The sequence below is a fragment of the Oncorhynchus gorbuscha genome, linkage group LG06 (assembly GCF_021184085.1).
Source record: "Oncorhynchus gorbuscha isolate QuinsamMale2020 ecotype Even-year linkage group LG06, OgorEven_v1.0, whole genome shotgun sequence".
NCBI classification, from domain to species: Eukaryota; Metazoa; Chordata; class Actinopteri; order Salmoniformes; family Salmonidae; genus Oncorhynchus; species Oncorhynchus gorbuscha.
Window position 1 is genome coordinate 50,695,893 of NC_060178.1, and position 17,340 is coordinate 50,713,232.

Genomic DNA, 17,340 nt, shown 5'->3' on the forward strand with positions numbered 1-17,340 from the left:
TCCGCTGTCAAATTCAATGCCATAACCAACTGCATTACGGCTAAAACCAGATATTGGTTAGTCACATCAGTCCTGCCAGAAATTAACACTTTGGATCATGTTTACACCTGAAACAGTGCTGCCTTAACTCCAACCGAAAATGGAGCCCTAAATCTGTATAGCAGATACAGTAGCCATCTGGCATATAGAAATGAATGTGTTTTTGTCATTTGTTAAAGGCTGTTTTTAAGAACATTTGGCCAATATCCTATGTTTACTGATGGCACTGGCTGCACCAAATTTCTCAAATGTCCCGTAAATTAAAATCTTGCCCGTCATTTTGTCCAGAGCCAAATTTTCCGAAAGAAACCCTGAAATACACTCATATTGTTGTCACATTCTGACCTTTATTTCCTTTGTTTTGTCTTTATTTAGTATGGTCAGGGTGTGAGTTGGGGTGGGCAGTCTATGTTAGTTTTTCTCTATTTTCTATTTCTGTGTTTGGCCTGATATGGTTCATAATCAGAGGCAGCTGTCTATCTTTGTCCCTGATTGAGAACCATATTTAGGTAGCCTGTTCTCCTTTGTGTTTTGTGGGTGGTTATTTTCAGTCTTTGTTCGTCGACACCAGATAGAACTGTGTCAGTTGTCACTTTGTTGTTTTGTATTTTTTGAAGTGTTCAGTTGTTTATTAAAAAGATTAACACTAACCACGCTGTGCTTTGGGCCTCTCCTTCTTCCACCCAAGACAGCCGTTACAATTGTTTATATGCAGATGTTAAAATATTCTCATTAAAATCTGTCACCAATTGGATGGAAACCTAGCTACAGACACCGTAAAGACTAGCAAGTGCACTAGTCCAGTGTTTTTTTAAATTTTAATTTTACCTTTATTTTACTAGGCAAGTCAGTTAAGAACAAATTCTTATTTTCAATGACGGCCTAGGAACAGTGGGTTAACTGCCTGTTCAGGGGCATTATTTTCTACCCCCCCACCCCGTCTCTCCCCTCCCTCTCTCTACCACCCCACCCCGTCTCTCCCCTCCCTCTCTACCCCCCCCACCCCGTCTCTCCCCTCCCTCTCTCTACCCCCCCACCCCGTCTCTCCCCTCCCTCTCTACCCCCCACCCCGTCTCTCCCCTCCCTCTCTACCCCCCACCCCGTCTCTCCCCTCCCTCTCTCTACCCCCCCACCCCGTCTCTCCCTCCCTCTCTCTACCCCCCACCCCGTCTCTCCCCTCCCTCTCTCTACCCCCCACCCCGTCTCTCCCCTCCCTCTCTACCCCCCACCCCGACTCTCCCCTCCCTCTCTCTACCCCCCACCCCGTCTCTCCCCTCCCTCTCTACCCCTGCAATTTGATGAATGGAAAGAGACATCTATTAGAAAACACCACACAAGTTGAATGACATTTGGAGATTGTCAAGCCAAGCCTTCGATGCTGGTTAAGGTGGGGTGGGATGTGTTTTCTGTTTGTTGAGAATGACATAGTCTATTTCTTGTGGTGTTGAAAACGCAAACCATGATATTAAGTGGCCAAAGTCGATATGTTTTGTTTATTGGTTGTGTGGTGCATCGGCACCAAGGCAGGCCATAGCTGTTTGGGGGCACTAAGTGAGATTTGGTGGACTCGTTCTTGACAGCAGAGAGAATCTTTATTTTGTATTTGTTTTCCGGTTATTCTCTTCATTTAGAATTGAGGCATAGAGAATATAGTGTGGTTTTAAAGCACATTGGGGTGGGGGGGGGGCTAAACATCCCCTTATATCACTTATGCCCAGGGTCGGCATCGACTGTCTGTGGTGGTCAGCGAACTTTCTGGCCCGTAGCCCTGCGTGACATCGACTGTCTGTGGTGGTCGGTGAACCGTTAACCTTCTGGCCCGTAGCCCTGCGTGGCATCGACTGTCTGTGGTGGTCGGTGAACCCTTAACCTTCTGGCCCGTAGCCCTGCGTGGCATCGACTGTCTGTGGTGGTCGGTGAACCCTTAACCTTCTGGCCCGTAGCCCTGCGTGGCATCGACTGTCTGTGGTGGTCGGTGAACCCTTAACCTTCTGGCCCATAGCCTTGCGTGGCATCGACTGTCTGTGGTCGTCGGTGAACCCTTAACCTTCTGGCCCATAGCCCTGCGTGGCATCGACTGTCTGTGGTGGTCGGTGAACCCTTAACCTTCTGGCCCGTAGCCCTGCGTGGCATCGACTGTCTGTGGTGGTCGGTGAACCCTTAACCTTCTGGCCCGTAGCCCTGCGTGGCATCGACTGTCTGTGGTGGTCGGTGAACCCTTAACCTTCTGGCCCGTAGCCCTGCGTGGCATCGACTGTCTGTGGTGGTCGGTGAACCCTTAACCTTCTGGCCCGTAGCCCTGCGTCGCATCGACTGTCTGTGGTGGTCGGTGAACCCTTAACCTTCTGGCCCGTAGCCCTGCCTGGCATCGACTGTCTGTGGTGGTCGGTGAACCCTTAACCTTCTGGCCCGTAGCCCTGCGTGGCATCGACTGTCTGTGGTGGTCGGTGAACCCTTAACCTTCTGGCCCGTAGCCCTGCGTGGCATCGACTGTCTGTGGTGGTCGGTGAACCCTTAACCTTCTGGCCCGTAGCCCTGCGTGGCATCGACTGTCTGTGGTGGTCGGTGAACCCTTAACCTTCTGGCCCGTAGCCCTGCGTGACATCGACTGTGCCTCAAAAGCATGTTGAAGTGGCAAAGTCAATATCTACAGTTATTGTTATTTGTCGGTGGAAACATTATTTTGAGTTAATTCTGGGGGGGTTGGGGGTGTTAAATTTCAAACGTGGTCATGTGAATTTTTTTAACATTGGGAAGGGGGGTGCATTTTTATTTATGACACCTGGAGTTGGACCCCCCACTTCCGCAGAGTCAATTTCAATCTGTCCCTTAGGGCTGAAAATCACATTCTTCTCAAACAACCCCACATATAGATTGGCATAATTCGATGTGTACACAATATTACCAAAAGTATGTGGACACCTGTTCGCCGAACATCTCATTCCAAAATCATGTGTATTAATTTGGAGTTCGTCCCCCCTTTGCAGCTGTAGGAACTTCCACTCTTCTGGGAAGTATTTCCACTAGATGTTGGAACATTGCTGCGGGGACTTGCTTCCATTCAGCTACAAGAGCATTAGTGAGATTGGGCACTGATGTTGGGCGATTAGACCTGGCTCGCAGTCGGCGTTCCAATTCATCCTGAAGGTGATCGATGGGGTTGAGGTCAGGGCTCTGTGCAGGCCAGTCGTTCTTCCACACCGATCTCGACAAACTGTTTCTGTATGAACTTCGCTTTTTGCATGGGGGCATTGTCATGCTGAAACAGGAAAGGGCCTTCCCCAAACTGTTGCCACAAAGTTGGCAGCACCGAATCATCTAGAATGTCATTGTATGCTGCAGCGTTAATCTTTATATTCACTGGAACTAAGGGGCCCGAACCATGAAAAGCAGCCCCAGACCATTATTCTTCCTCCACCAAACTTTACAGTTGGCACTATGCATTGGGGCAGGTAGGGATGTCCTGGCATCCGCCAACCCAGATTCGTCCATCGGACTTCCAGATTGTGAAGCGTGATTCTTCACTCCAGAGAACGTGTTTCCATTGCTCCAAAGTCCAATGGCGGCGAGCTTCACACCACTCCAGCTGACATGGCGGTCTTACGCTTGTGATGCGGCTGCTTGGCCACTGAAACCCAGATCACGATGCTCCCAACAAACCTTCCTTGTGCTGAAGTTGGTTCCAGAGGAAGTCTGGAACTTGGTAGCGGGTGTTACAACCGAGGACAGATGAATTGTACACACTTCAGCGATGGTCCTGTTCTGTGAGCTTGTGTGGCCTGCCACTTGGTGGCTGAGCCGTTGTTGCTCCTAGATGTTTCCACTTCGCAATAACAACCCTTACAGTTGACCTGCGGCAGCTCTAGCAGGGCAGAAATTTGAACAACTGACTTGTTGGTAAGGTGGCATCCTATGACGGTGCCACGTTGAAAGTCACTCAGCTCTTCAGTAAGGCCATTCTACTGCCAATGTTTGTCTATGGAGATTTCATGGCTGTGTGCTCGATTTTCCTCCACCTGTTCGCAACGGGTGTGGCTGAAATAGCCGTATCCACTTACTTGAAGGGGTTCTCCACGCACTTTTGTGTATATATAGTGTATTTTACTACCCATAGCAGTTGCCTTTTTTTTATAAAGATGTCATTTTCAAACATGAAAAAGTTCTTAGAACAATCTCAGCAAGTTCAACAATACAGTTGGTGCAGGAAGTGTACCAGTGGGTCGTTAACTAAGACACCACAGTTTCTAGTCCTCGCTGGTGGAAATGTTTGCATACAGGGATTCAACAACATAGCAAGCCATAAGCATCTCCCCATAACGGTTTTAATTGTTTTAAGGGTGTTACTCGTGTCCATATAATCGTGTAGATGTGACACCACACATTGTTTTCGAAAGAAATCTTCAAAAGCACAAATATGTTCAGTCAATGAGCCAATGGCAGCCAAAACAGGTCTCCCTGAGAGCTTATCCAATTATTTGTGAATTTTGGCACCATGCTTGTGGATTAGGCTCGCATGGATAAACCTCGTGGCTGGATTGTATACTTTCATGAACTCGTAGTATTTTTACATAAGGTCTCCACTTTCAACAAGAGACTTCAGCTTGCAGTGAATTTAATCTTTGAGCGGTGTTGTGGGGTCACGTGACCGTTTCTGATAGAAAAGTTGTGTATCATGATGTGAAATTCTCTACAAACAAACATTACAAACGTAAACACATTTGTGTGTGTGTGTCTGGCAAACGCACGCCACCTCCCGAAAAATTATTTTCTGGCACACAAATATTGCAGGTGTGCGTGTGTGAGTGTGCGTGCGTGTGTGTTTGAGAGAGAGAGAGAGAGAGAGAGAGAGAGAGAGAGAGAGAGAGAGAGAGAGAGAGAGAGAGAGAGAGAGAGAGAGAGAGAGAGCTGTTGAAGCCTTCCAAAATATATTATTTTTAAAACACAGTTCTTATCTCTTCCTCGTAATTTAATTTTGTTATACGTTTAATAGAAGGAGCGGGCAATCATAAATCCCACAATCATTTAAATGGATTTGAGATTTACTCTGAGCTCGAGATGATAGACCACGCCCCTTGTGGGCAGTCCCTCGCGGAGAAATTATATTATAACAGGGCGCGTCTCCTGAGACAAATCTACTCTCTTCTGCTCATTAGTTTGGGTTTGGGTGCCTCGAGTTCCTCTGTACAACCGAGCTCCTGTACGGAAAGCGACCTCTGCATTCAAAGTCACGTGCACTGACCCCACTACAAAAACAGATTTCACCGGCTACACCTGCGCCTCTCTGAAGAACCACCACAGACAATCTATTTCTTTCACTTTTAGACGAGGAGAACTGCACTGCGAGGAACTCTGACAATTCCACTGACAGGTGAGAGGAGGAAGATACCAAATAAAGATTTAAACATGAAACTTGAAGTGTTTTCCGCAACCCACTTCGTTCCCTTGGAGGTGTGCAGTCACAGTGATGCAGAGGGAACTGTCCCCTCTCCCCTATCCGGGGATGAGCTGGGCTCAGACGGGGACTGCGTGGCCAACAGTCCAACACCTGCCACCACGAGCAGCGCCGATGGCAAGGGGAAGCCCTACACCCGCAGACCCAAGCCACCCTACTCCTACATCGCACTCATTGCTATGGCCATCCGGGACTCCGGCAGCGGCAAGTTGACTCTAGCTGAGATCAACAACTACCTGATGAATAAATTCCTGTTCTTCCGTGGCAGCTACACCGGCTGGCGGAACTCGGTGCGCCACAACCTGTCGCTGAATGACTGTTTCCTCAAGGTGCTCCGGGACCCGTCCAGGCCCTGGGGCAAGGACAATTACTGGATCCTGAACCCGAACAGCGAGTATACCTTCGCCGACGGGGTGTTCCGGCGCAGGAGGAAGCGCATCAGTAAGTGCGGATCCAGCGTTGGTTCCAATAAGGACATCAAGACCCCAGACGAGGAGACTCGCTTCTCGAGCACTCCATCTGCGCCCTCCCGGGAGGAGAGGGTTATGGGCGCTAAGTTCTCCAGCTCTTCCAGCTCCTTCTCCATCGATAGCATCCTCAGTAAGCCCTTCATAAGGAGGGACGATAGAGACCACACTGATGCAGACAGTGCATATACCAACCCCGGTGCCCACCGGTGCTACTGGCCCGCCGGTGCCCACCACATGCTGCCCCACACACTGGGCTACCCACCCGTATCCCCTGCTATGGCGCACGCACACGCACAGCAGTTGTACCACCAGGCCAGCTCAGGCGCGTCGCGCATGTTGCACGCATATAGGTGCAGCCTCGCGGAGCAAGCGGAGCACAGCAGGGACCCACGCACAGCTGTCCACATGACGTCACAGGGCTACATGCCAAACTCCGATGCTGCTTTCTCCCGGGTGAAGATGCACACAGCGCAAGGTGGCAGCTGTCATCCTTTCCAGATAGACTCATTGCTCTCCTAAAGTCAACATGAGGGACAATACTGTAATGATGTATCTTAGATTTGCCATGTTCACTCTCCTATACGCTCTACGTTTTTCTAGTTTTAAAAAAGAATTCAGGGCTTTGAACAGTTTCCAATGAGAAGTCGTGTAGCAAGAATGAAAAACGTAATATTTTCTTGTTGTCAAGTGACTTTATTTCTGTCTGGTTATTCCTAGGACCGAGCAAATCAGTTGCAATCGAATGACATGACATTCCCCTGCGTGTGTGTGTGTGTGAGTGTGTGCGTATGTGTGTGCGTGCGTGTGTGTGTGTGTAAGGTAATTTCTACTGTAAACGACGGCTACCATGTGCCAAACATGAAAACATATAAATATTTGTGTTGTAGCCTAGTTTTGTATGACTTGCTGCAAAATATTCATTTAAAATATTTGTTCGATTGTTGACTACTGCACAGAAAGGAAATACAGCCTGTTTTCCTCAACATTGATTCATGCACGATATTTTTCTGAGCGAAAATAAAAAAAATATTTTGGAAAGATTTATCAAAGCAAACCACAAGTATGTATTCTTTATTTTCCTTTGGTTGAAGCCAAGACAAGGGCAATAAAAAGTAAATATTATTTTTTTCTCCATGAAGTATACTTAAAGTGTGTTCGGAATCAGGGGCTGGGAAAAGGTTTGCATGTGCATAAGGAAGGAATGGGAAGATCCCATAACTGCCAGCAAATAAGTGCATATAACGCCTGCAACTCTCGCGCTGTTTTGGCATCCTTCTCACCCCACTTAAACCACTTAACTTCCAGAGGAACGAAGGTTATACATTCATTTCAGACGTATATTTCCTACTCTGCATAGCTAGGAAGCTTCAGTGTAAGGCACAAATGATGTAGAAAGGGGTATACATAAACAGATCTACATGTCACCCTTCTGTCTTCCTCTGCCTGCACGGTACGGCTAAAGAAGCATGCAGGATTGCTAGGCACAAATTACAGGTCGGTTAAGCTATTTCTAAATATTTAAGGCTTGTGAGATCCGTCCCAGGAATGGGGAGTGCTGAATTATGTCAAATAATTCATGAAGGATCATTAACATTAACTACAACACAAGTCTGGAAAGGACGTTCCAAGTGAGGATGGGGTTTGCGTTGTACGGACATTTCGCTTCACAATAGCAGATCATGTGTAGTTATAATATACATTAAGTACAGTTAAAATATACACGTCTCCTCAAGCTCTAAGTAGTTGAATTAAAACAAACTAAAACATTATTCATATTTGTCCTCCAATTCGAGGACGGAATCTCAGACTTGGGAAAACGTTGCTCCATCTCCTATGGTTTAGGGTAAATTGTAACAGAGCATGTCAATCTAAATATGGCCTATCCTATTCATTCAACATTCTCTGTTCTGTGTCGTTCACATGGGTAATGTGCCCGGGGTCCGGGTCAACTATAAACAATGTACAATCAAATGTAGAGTGTTCAAATATGACTTTACTCTGTACATAAACCTTGTAGGTTACACAATAATTATTGTTTCAGTCACGCAATTCAAAATGTCTGTGTCATACTGAAATAAATGTGTATTATAGTAAACAATACATTCGTGCATTTTATGTTTGTTTCTTCATCATAAACACTTTAAAATATATCCGACCCTTTTTACCATGCTGTATGTTCAGGATTTTTGATTTGATTTTTAAACATGACACACGTTGCATCAATTTCCTGATTTGCTGAATTAGACTTGCAATATCTTGTGAATATAAAAAACTATGTAACGATGAATTACAACACCAACCAAGACACCGACCTGCATATTCTAAACGATATACAGACAAAAACCATTTTTGTTTCAATGTTTCATAATAAATTACAACTTGGTTATGTCATCTGTAAAATATTGATAAGCAATGTAGGCTACTTCAAGTGCATGAATTAATTATCACAATACACTTTTGATATTAGCTTAAGGGGTATCCATAGGTCGGTGCAGTCCATGGGCTATTCCTCGAGCTCCCCACCGCTCTGAAGCAGAACCTCGAAGTCATGTTTAAACTTCGCGTTCCCCTAAACAATGTTTACTACTAATGTTATTTAAAAAAGTGGTAGACTATCGCTACGAAGTGCTGTATCTAGACAAACATTGCAAAGGAGTAGGCTATAAATGGAGAAAGATAAGTAAATTATTGTATTGTGGGCCAATGATAAATGAAAAAAAAAGAGAGAGCACTCTGGTAAAAAAATCTTAAATTGACATATTTTTATTGGTATGAGTTTCGGGTATGAACCCTTCTTCAGCGTTGAAGGCAATGGCAATCAATGCAAATGAAATCTAAAATAACGGAGCACATTCTTATTTAGGCCTTACATGTTTCTACAAATAGGCCTGCAATGCAAGTGGACACATAGTTTGACGATATTAGGCTACCTGTCCGTCCTCCTCAAGCATGCACATTGATGCATAGGCCTATGGTAGGCTAACAAAAATCACGTTACAGGTGACACTTGTACGATCCTGACGCCTCAGGCAGCCCAATTCGGATATTTTACCCACTAACTGGTCTTTTGACCAATCATAACAGATCTTTTCCCATCAGATATTTTACCCACTAACTGGTCTTTTGACCAATCATAACAGATCTTTTCCCATCAGATATTTTACCCTCTAACTGGTCTTTTGACCAATCATAACAGATCTTTTCGCATCAGATATTTTACCCACTAACTGGTCTTTTGACCAATCATAACAGATCTTTTCGCATCAGATATTTTTCCGCGCTGATCTGATTAGTTAAAAGGTATAATTGGGCTTGGCTGTGTAAACGCAACCAGAAAAACGCAGTCTGCATGGTCCAGGTGACAGGTTTGAGGCCGTTTCCAGGAACAATGCTGCAACCTGCAGGTGAAACACCGGAACAGCACACCTGTACGCTGCGAAGAGCACCAGCACTGACGGTCAACCCACCCCGTCAGTGTACGGTTATGTTTTCATTCTATGGGCTACGCCTATCTCTCTGGGTTGTGGAACAAAAACTAGCTAAGAGATGGCGTATCATAATAAACCAAATACATGTCAGAGTCTGAGGACAATAGATACTGAATATGCTGTAGTTCTCGTCCGGTGTGTGTTTGGCACAATGTTAAGGAGTCCAAACATAGAAACAACCCGGTGCTCTCAGCACAAAAGGCTGACCAGGACAGGAAGCATGCATTTGGGCGCCTGAAAGAGGAAATAAAGACCCATATTACCGTTATAGTACGTTGGACATAGCTTTATTTTAAGTAAAATAATATATAATTTTAAAAAGGCTCTGAAAAAAATGTAGGCACTTATTAAAATAGATTATGAGAGAGGCTCTACGAGAAAATAATTAGAACAGTAAAAATAAATGTTTCGTCATACCCGTGGTATACCACGGCTGACAGCCAATCAGCATTCATGGCTCGAACCAACGAGTTTGTAATACAGTTTAACACATGCTCTCCTTGTGAACCCTCACAGTGTTGTGCATTTTATTTATTGATAAGATCCCAGCTCATACACCCACTGATCATTGCTCAAAGCAAATTGGCGAGAGCAAGGGAACAAAGACTGAAGCAAATACTTACTATGTCATTTCACAATGTAGCTGGCTCGATGACTACAGGAACGCAAAATATGGATGAGTTGTTCTCAATGGAAGAGTTCTGAAATATTCTCTCTCGCCAAGCCAAGGTGTGACCGTGAATATCGCAGTCCTCCACCTCGGTGGAAACCACTTGGGACACACAAAAGGGACTGGTGTGTCAGATGCTGTCTGATTTGTGGAGGTGTTCATCCAATTGTTGCCTACTCTGACATCACACAGTGGGGTAGTTGTATGTTCCAGTGGGAGGAGGACATCAACAAAGCGCATAGAGATGGCAATCTGCCCCCTCTGCCATAAAGCACTGTGTCCCTGGGCAGTACCATAGGGATGGCAATCTGCCCCCTCTGCCATAAAGCACCCCTCTGCCAATAATATATAATAATAATATATAAAGCACTGTGACTTACAGTCATGTGTGCATACATTCTACGATAACAACATTAGACCATTAGACCATAACAACATTAGACCATAACAACATTAGACCATTAGACCATAACAGCATTAGACCATTAGATCATAACAACATTAGATCATAACAACATTAGATCATAACAACATTAGACCATTAGACCATAACAACATTAGACCATAACAACATTAGACCATAACAACATTAGACCATTAGATCATAACAACATTAGACCATTAGACCATAACAACATTAGACCATTAGACCATAACAACATTAGACAATTAGATCATAACAACATTAGATCGTAACAACATTAGATCATAACAGCATTGACCATTAGATCATAACAGCATTAGACCATTGACCATAACAACATTAGACCATAACAACATTGCCATAACAACAAGACCATAACAACATTGACCATTGACCATAACAACATTAGCAATCTGCCCCTCTGGCACTGTGTCCCTGGGCAGTACCATAGGGATGGCAATCTGTCCCTGGGCAGTAGCCCCCTCTGCCATAAAGCACTGTGTCCCTGGGCAGTACCATAGGGATGGCAATCTGCCCCCTCTGCCATAAAGCACTGTGTCCCTGGGCAGTACCATAGGGATGGCAATCTGCCCCCTCTGCCATAAAGCACTGTGACCCTGGGCAGTACCATAGGGATGGCAATCTGCCCCCTCTGCCATAAAGCACTGTGACCCTGGGCAGTACCATAGGGATGGCATGCATCTCATGGAGTAGGGCAATAACCTCTTCCTTTGATAGTCTGCGAGGTGGGCCAGTATCCACAATACGTCTCAGTAGACAATTGGTAATAAGTTCCCGAGCATAATAAACATTTTACTCCTACGGGTATATTTAGGACACCTCATAAGCTGTCCTAACCAGTTAAGAGTTTCCATCAGGTGTCTTGATTATAGAAAAAGGCTACGAGTCAGTGGTTCCTGCACCATAGACAGGCAATTGCTTTGGAGTTGAAAGTATGTTTTGATATTTCTACATGACTCATACATCATTTATACCTACATGCAACAGTACCTGTTGCACATTTGACAATGATTTCACAAGGCCTAATTCACATAATATATTCCTAAATACTTAACCACTAGACAAATAAATAATCACATTTTTATGTTGATTAATTCATAAGCCCACATGTTATTTTAAGCAGAATAGTGCATTGTTAAAAAAAGATGCCTAAATTGGTCATGACTATCTATAAGTGGGCAATTGAAAGCATTTGTGTTCTGTAAAAATGATTGAAAGGTATAATGTTTTATACAACATTATTGGAAAGGAACTTGATGCCTACTGTGCCAAAGTGATTTAGAGTGTGGGGCTACAATGATATTATCAAAATCCCACTTTTAAACCATTATAATGTATGATTCATTGCAAAATGCTGATCTACTTTGAAACAAAAGTATCCACCTAACACACATGGTTATGGTCTTAATTTAAAAAACAATAAAACACCTGTACCATATCAGATAGGATTGAAATGTATTATATTTTGATTTGGGATTCCAATATTACACTTTATATACATCACAGAAGACTGAAATATAACAAAACCGTTTCAAATAGAAACACCGGAATTTCAGCCAGTGTTTTGAAATTATGTTGATTAATTATGAAATTATGAAAAATATTCATGACATTCCACTCATGAGGCCACTAGAGGGCTATTTGGTCATTTGACTACAGGAAAGGGTTTTAAGTAACCCGTCTTGTGTCACCATACCAATCGTAACATATCGTCAATTCAGTGTCCCGGCTTTACGTTTACGGTGTTACATTTAGTCTATGAGACCAGGCTGGCACGCGGAATGTCAGGCAAGCAGTGATTCAGAGTGATGTTGTTTCACTCTGGTATACCGTGTGCAGCCCCCTGAATTTTTACTTTTGCATGGCGATTTCCGATATTCTGTGAACAAACTGAAAAGTAACTTGACACTGATCAGTCAGCACAAATTTGGATTCTATGAATGACAATACAGCAGGAGAAAGTTTATGCCCGGGGGCTGGAATTCTTTTCTACAAATGTAATGCTGTCAGTCGAGTTTAATGCTAGCTAGCATGCACAACTAAGTTTTTGTTTACATGTATGTTTTGGGTTAATAACTAGCTTACTGTTTAACAAACAAAAAAAGTTTTCTCGGCTGTGGTTTGTGAGGTCTTGGTTGTTCTTCATGGAAATGTATTGTCGCTAACTGCAGTGTTTGATAGCTAGAAGCAAGAGGAAATCATGTGTTTAATTAATACATAGCCTACACCAGGGATTATCAAATAGATTAAGCTGCGGGACAATTTTTTCATGAGCGGATGGTTGGGGGGCGTTAATAGAAGTATGATTAATTTGCAGACTGCAAATTGACCAAGAAGCCCAGACAGATATGTTTGACTTAAACATAATCATTTCAAACCTTGCCAACATTTGCATACGATCACGTGTCTCTATTATGCATGGGAATACTTGGGAACAGATTTATTAAATTAAATTAAATTGGAACTGATTTCTATGTGTTTTTACAGTCAACAATGAAAACTCCACCCCAAAATGTTTACTTATTTATTTTTTGCTAAGAAAACTTGGGGGGCCAAATAAAACCATCTGCTGGCCAAATACGGCCCGCCAGTTGGGGAACCCTAGCCTACACACTTAAGCCCAGTTTACATTGGCAATTTGGTTGGGCTGGCCTTGGTGGGCTAGCTCGAATTGCATTTACACTGCCTCCAAAATGAGAAATGATAAAATGTAGCTAGGTAGCCAATATGTGACTGTGCAGTTGGCTTAGCAAATGTTGCTAGCCAGCAAGATGTTGAAGAATTGAATTCACTAACGTTACCCCATACACCTGCAAGTACCAGCCAGACTCAGAGTCATGTATGTAGCTTGCTAAAGTTAGCTAGCTAGCTAAATGGTAAGTGTTGTTACTAGCATAACAGGTTAGCTAGCTTAATTCCTACCTTGCTTGCCATGGCATTGGATATTATATATCTAAGCAAGCAAAGCCAACATCAGTTTAGATATGTTACTAGCTAGCTTTCAATACGACTTGGCCAGCTAAAATTCCTGCTAGCTCACGTTAGCTAGCTAGTTTCAACTCTCAAAGCATGCGCGGACCAACTGTCAAGTGTCTTCACTGATATGTTCAACCTCTCCCTGACCGAGTCTGTAATACCTACATGTTTCAGGCAGACCACCATAGTCCCTGTGCCCAAGGAAGCAAAGGTAACCTGTCTAAATGATTACCACCATGTGGCACTCACATGGGTAGCCATGAAGTGATTTGAAAGGCTGGTCATGGCTCACATCACCCTAGACCCACTCCAATTTGCATACCGCCCCAACAGATCCACAGATGACGCAATCTCAATTGCACTCCACACTGCCCTTTCTCACCTGGACAAAATTAACACCTATGTGAGAATGCTGATCACTGACTACAGCTCAGCGGTCAACACCATACTGCCCACGAAGCTCATCACTAAGCGAAGGACTCTGGGACTAAACATCTCCCTCTGCAACTGGATCCTGGACATCCTGACGGGCCGCTTCCAGGTGGTAAGGGTAGGCAACAACATGTCTCCCATGCTGATCCTCAACACTGGGGCTCCTCAGGGGTGTGTACTTAGTCCCCTCCTGTATTCCCTGTTGACCCACGACTGTGTAGTTTGCTGACGACACAACAATGGTAGGCCTGATCACCGACAACAATGTGACGGCCTATAGGGAGGAGGTCAGAGATCTGTCAGTGTGGTGCCAGAACAACAACCTCTCCCTCAATGTGAGCAAGACAAAGGAGCTGATCGTGGACTACAGGAAAAGGCGGGCCGAACAGGCCCCCATTAACATCGACAGGGCTGTAGTGGAGCGGGTCGAGAGTTTCAAGTTCCTTGGTGTTCACATCACCAACGAACTATCATGGTCCAAACATACCAAAACAGTCGTGAAGAGGGCACGACAACACCTATTCCCCCTCAGGAGACTGAAAAGATTTGGCATGTGTCCCCAGATCCTCAAAAGGTTCTACAGCTGCACCATCGAGAGCATCCTGACCGGTTGCATCACCGCCTGGTATGGCAACTGCTCGGCATCTGACCGCAAGGCTCTACAGAGGGTAGTGCGAATGGCCCAGTACATCACTGGGGTCAAGCTTCCTGCCATCCAGGACCTATTTTTATTTTTTTTATTTTATTTCACCTTTATTTAACCAGGTAGGCTAGTTGAGAACAAGTTCTCATTTGCAACTGCGACCTGGCCAAGATAAAGCATAGCAGTGTGAACAGACAACACAGAGTTACACATGGAATAAACAATTAACAAGTCAATAACACAGTAGAAAAAAATGGGCAGTCTATATACAATGTGTGCAAAAGGCATGAGGAGGTAGGCAAATAATACAATTTTGGAGATTAACACTGGAGTGATAAGTGATCAGATGGTCATGTACAGGTAGAGATATTGGTGTGCAAAAGAGCAGAAAAATAAATAAATAAAAACAGTATAAAAACAGTGGGATGAGGTAGGTGAAAATGGGTGGGCTATTTTCCTATAGACTATGTACAGCTGCAGCGATCGGTTAGCTGCTCGGATAGCTGATGTTTGAAGTTAGTGAGGGAGATAAAAGTCTCCAACTTCAGCGATTTTTGCAATTCGTTCCAGTCACAGGCAGCAGAGTACTGGAACGAAAGGCGGCCAAATGATGTGTTGGCTTTAGGGATGATCAGTGAGATACACCTGCTGGAGCGCGTGCTACGGATGGGTGTTGCCATCGTGACCAGTGAACTGAGATAAGGCGGAGCTTTACCTAGCATGGACTTGTAGATGACCTGGAGCCAGTGGGTCTGCCGACGAATATGTAGTGAGGGCCAGCCGACTAGAGCATACAAGTCGCAGTGGTGGGTGGTATAAGGTGCTTTAGTGACAAAACGGATGGCACTGTGATAGACTGCATCCAGTTTGCTAAGTAGAGTGTTGGAAGCCATTTTGTAGATGACATCGCCGAAGTCGAGGATCGGTAGGATAGTCAGTTTTACTAGGGTAAGCTTGGCAGCGTGAGTGAAGGAGGCTTTGTTGCGGAATAGAAAGCCAACTCTTGATTTGATTTTCGATTGGAGATGTTTGATGTGGGTCTGGAAGGAGAGTTTGCAGTCTAGCCAGACACCTAGGTACTTATAGATGTATATATATATAATAGGCGGTGTCAGAGGAAAGCCGATAAAATTGTCAGAGATTCCAGTCACCCAAGTTATAGACTGTTTTCTCTGCTACTGATTGGCAAGCGGTACCGGAGAGCCAAGTCTGGGACCAAAGGCTCCTTAACAGCTTCTACCTCCAAGCCATTAGACAGCTGTACAATTTATAAAATTGCCACCAGACAATTTACATTGACCCCCACATTTTGTACACTGCTGCTACTCGCTGTTTGTTATCTAGGCATAGTCAGTTCGCCCCCACCTACATGTACAGATTACCTCAACTAGCCTGTACTGTATTTTGCCTCGTTATTGTCAAATCAAATCAAATGTTATTGGTCACATACACATGGTTAGCAGATGTTAATGCGAGTGTAGTGAAATATAATAAAATAATACGTAAAATAATACATTAAAAAAACAAATAACTGCAGCCTTTCCTAAGGACCTGAAGTGAGGCAACCATCTCTGTCTTTCCTAAGGACCTGAAGTGAGGCAACCATCTCTGTCTTTCCTAAGGACCTGAAGTGAGGCAACCATCTCTGCCTTTCCTAAGGACCTGAAGTGAGGCAACCATCTCTGTCTTTCCTAAGGACCTGAAGTGAGGCAACCATCTCTGTCTTTCCTAAGGACCTGAAGTGAGGCAACCATCTCTGCCTTTCCTAAGGACCTGAAGTGAGGCAACCATCTCTGTCTTTCCTAAGGACCTGAAGTGAGGCAACCATCTCTGTCTTTCCTAAGGACCTGAAGTGAGGCAACCATCTCTGCCTTTCCTAAGGACCTGAAGTGAGGCAACCATCTCTGTCTTTCCTAAGGACCTGAAGTGAGGCAACCATCTCTGCCTTTCCTAAGGACCTGAAGTGAGGCAACCATCTCTGTCTTTCCTAAGGACCTGAAGTGAGGCAACCATCTCTGCCTTTCCTAAGGACCTGAAGTGAGGCAACCATCTCTGCCTTTCCTAAGGACCTGAAGTGAGGCAACCATCTCTGTCAGCGCCATCTTGTTCAAAACAACAACATAAAATATTCTTATTGTGTTACTTTATATTATTACTTTTTAATTTAGTCTACTTGGTAAATATTTTCTTAACTCTTCTTGAACTGCACTGGAGGACTTGTAAGTAAGCATTTCGCGGTAAAGTCTACACTTGTATTTGGCACATGTGACAAATAAAGTTTGATTTGATTTAACATCAGGTAGCTACTTAGCATTCGAGGGCTGACTGTTCTCATAAAAATGTGTGTTGTGCAAAAATAAATTAAGGATCCAGCTGTGGTGATAATTTGTGTCATGTCCGACTACAGCCGTATTGCTTTTCCATATGCTAGCTAACAGGAACAAGCCCAGACAAGCTAGCTAAACGTGGTGTTAGCATCCAGCTGTGATCAGCAGGTGGTTGCATAGTAACACTGTCACCAGGGTGAATTCTAATTTAGATAAAAACAAACATGTAAAAAGGGTTCTATATTGAATATTTTGGTGACCTCAAAATTCAAATTTTAAAACCAACTGCCAATCCATCCCAGCATGATGATACAAGAGGATGGTGGTTGAACCAATTTGCAAGTAGCCTACCAATAAGCCCATTATTATTCAATGTAAGCAAAAGTTAATTTTTGAAT

The 17,340-nt window shown here is 44.2% G+C and overlaps 1 protein-coding gene across 1 annotated transcript; it reads left to right on the plus strand.

The window, feature by feature from the left end:
* The first annotated feature begins 5,182 nt into the window (after positions 1-5,182).
* LOC124037166 (forkhead box protein Q1-like) lies at positions 5,183-8,061 on the plus strand. The gene has a single exon (XM_046351832.1). It carries the CDS (start codon positions 5,443-5,445, stop codon positions 6,478-6,480), a length of 1,038 nt encoding a protein of 345 aa, XP_046207788.1. The 5' UTR covers positions 5,183-5,442; the 3' UTR covers positions 6,481-8,061.
* Positions 8,062-17,340: the final 9,279 nt, after the last annotated feature.